We start from the raw sequence: 2,500 nt of genomic DNA on the forward strand, positions 1-2,500 counted from the left end.
TCTGTATGGCAAAATTTCCACTTTAATTACACATTGCATAAGTAATGGCGTACTGAGAGACGTCAGCTTCATGAAGTCAGTCTGAAGTACAGAATAGAAAGGCCAATTTTCTGTTTAGTAATGCAGCCAATCTTCAACAGGAAGTGCTTTCACAATGACCCTGTCACTTAGCATGTGGCTCACTCACCTCTCACACACATACACATCTCACCTCTCACACACATCCATAGATTCTCTCACTACACCTGCCCTGAGGTGACCACACTACCGCCTCTAAACAGCTAGTCACAACTTCAATACCAACTATGCAAATTATTCAGAAGATACTGTAGCTCTAAACTCCAGGCAGGACAGCATTATGTGTTAGAAACTGCCAGAGACACAACAAGAGACACAAATAAAGACACGACTACCAGAGACACGACTAACAGAGACACAACATTACACATGACCAGAGACACAACTACCAGAGACACGACTACCAGAGACACAACGATTTCCAGAGACACGACTACGAGAGACAGGACAACCAGAGACACAAATACCAAAGACAGGACAACCAGAGACAGGACAACCAGAGACACGACTACGAGAGACAGGACAACCAGAGACACAAATACCAAAGACAGGACAACCAGAGACAGGACAACCAGAGACACGACTGCCAGAGACATGACTACCAGAGACATGACAACCAGAGACACAACAACCAGAGACAGGACAACCAGAGACATGACCAGAGATATGACCAGAAACATGACTACCAAAGACACAACTACCAGAGACATGACTTCCAGAGACACGACGTCCAGAGACAGGACAACCAGAGACATGACCAGAGATATGACCAGAAACATGACTACCAAAGACACAACTACCAGAGACATGACTTCCAGAGACACGACGTCCAGAGACAGGACAACCAGAGACAGGACAACCAGAGACATGACTTCTAGAGAAAGGACAACCAGAGATATGACCAGAGATATGACCAGAGACACAACTAACAGAGATATGACCAGAAACATGACTACCAGAGACAAGATTAGAGATATGACCAGCGACAGGACAAACAGAGACACGACTACCAAAGACATCACTATAAACATGGCATAACAGAAGAATGAATGGGGGCCCAATGAGAGACAGGATTACAGACACACTCACCTCCGTTGACAGCAGCAGGTGTAATTATTAACCCCGTCACCTCCGATTTGGGCGAGTTCTGTCCGTACCTGCCGTCCTCCTTTGATATCACACGTTTGGTGTTTCCCTTGCTGTCGTGCACGGTGGCATTAATTATAGCACTTAAATATTCCTCTTTGTTCACCACCGTTTTGTCTGTTTTGTCTGTACCTGCGCAGGACACACACCTGGGCAGGACAAGTGAGAGAAGAACAGAGTAGAGGAACAAAGCGATGCTTGATGAAGACGTTCTCCGTCTCTTCTGCATTGTCACAGCGTCTCTAAATTCCTGTGAAACAGACTGATGAAGCTCTTTTACACACTTGCTCTGTGTTCGAGTGAAACTGACGCTGACTCACGCCATAATGACCTCAAAGCCATGTCCACATCCGGGACACACAGGAACACCGAGGGGGACAACCAGGAGACAACAGCGGAAATCTGGGAGAACAGGGAACAGACACACACCTCCACATCATCATTATAATAACTAAACAACGAGTGAGACACAGAGACAGAAAGAAATACACAGATATAGAAGTAGATTAACAGAGACAGACAGATGCTTGGGAAGAAAACCTGCTTTGTTCTAAATCAAAGAAAAAAAACCTGAACATTTATAAAAAAACATCAGAGTGAAGATCAAAGAGAACAACAGCAGCAATAATAATAATAATAATAATAATAATAATAATAATAATAATAATAATAATAATCACAATCACAATAATAATAATAATAATAATAATCACAATCACAATAATAATAATAATAATAATAATAATAATCACAATCACAATAATAATAATAATAATAATAATCACAATCACAATCACAATAATAATAATAATAATAATAACAACAACAACAACAACAACAACAATAATAATAATAATAATAATAATAATAATAATAATAATAATAATAATAATCACAATAATAATTACTATTATATTATATCCTCGTTATTATTATTATTATATCATCATCATTATTATTATATATTACTATATTATTAGCATCATTATTATACTATATTATTATTATTATTATTATTATTATATATTATTATTATATTATTATATATAATATATTATATAATATTCCTATAATAATAAGACAGATGTTTATCACCGTTACAGATGTTCAGCTCCTACATGATGCATCGCGACACAACGATCTCAGTCACAGGGTTTATATATATGTGTATATTTATGTTTATATATTTATATAAGATATAATAATAATAATGACGTAATTAGGAGATAAAACGCTGTAGTTTTTAATCCGTTACCTTTTTTTCCGCAGTGTTTCT

The 2,500-nt window shown here is 37.6% G+C and overlaps 1 protein-coding gene across 2 annotated transcripts in view; it reads right to left on the reverse strand.

Annotated features, from left to right (window-relative positions):
- rnf130 (ring finger protein 130) overlaps window positions 1-2,500 on the reverse strand; it is a 36,677-nt gene that overhangs the window by 34,073 nt on the left and 104 nt on the right. For both annotated transcript variants that reach the window (XM_060884556.1, XM_060884555.1), the window contains exons 1-2: window positions 2,480-2,500; window positions 1,168-1,626 (exon numbers count right to left, since the gene is read on the reverse strand). The exon at window positions 2,480-2,500 is cut by the window's right edge. In XM_060884556.1, coding sequence (XP_060740539.1) covers window positions 1,168-1,453 — 286 coding nt within the window. In that variant the 5' untranslated portion in view covers window positions 1,454-1,626; window positions 2,480-2,500. The remainder of the gene's footprint in view (window positions 1-1,167; window positions 1,627-2,479) is intronic.

This window comes from Tachysurus vachellii, chromosome 13 (genome assembly GCF_030014155.1).
Source record: "Tachysurus vachellii isolate PV-2020 chromosome 13, HZAU_Pvac_v1, whole genome shotgun sequence".
Classification (NCBI taxonomy): domain Eukaryota; kingdom Metazoa; phylum Chordata; class Actinopteri; order Siluriformes; family Bagridae; genus Tachysurus; species Tachysurus vachellii.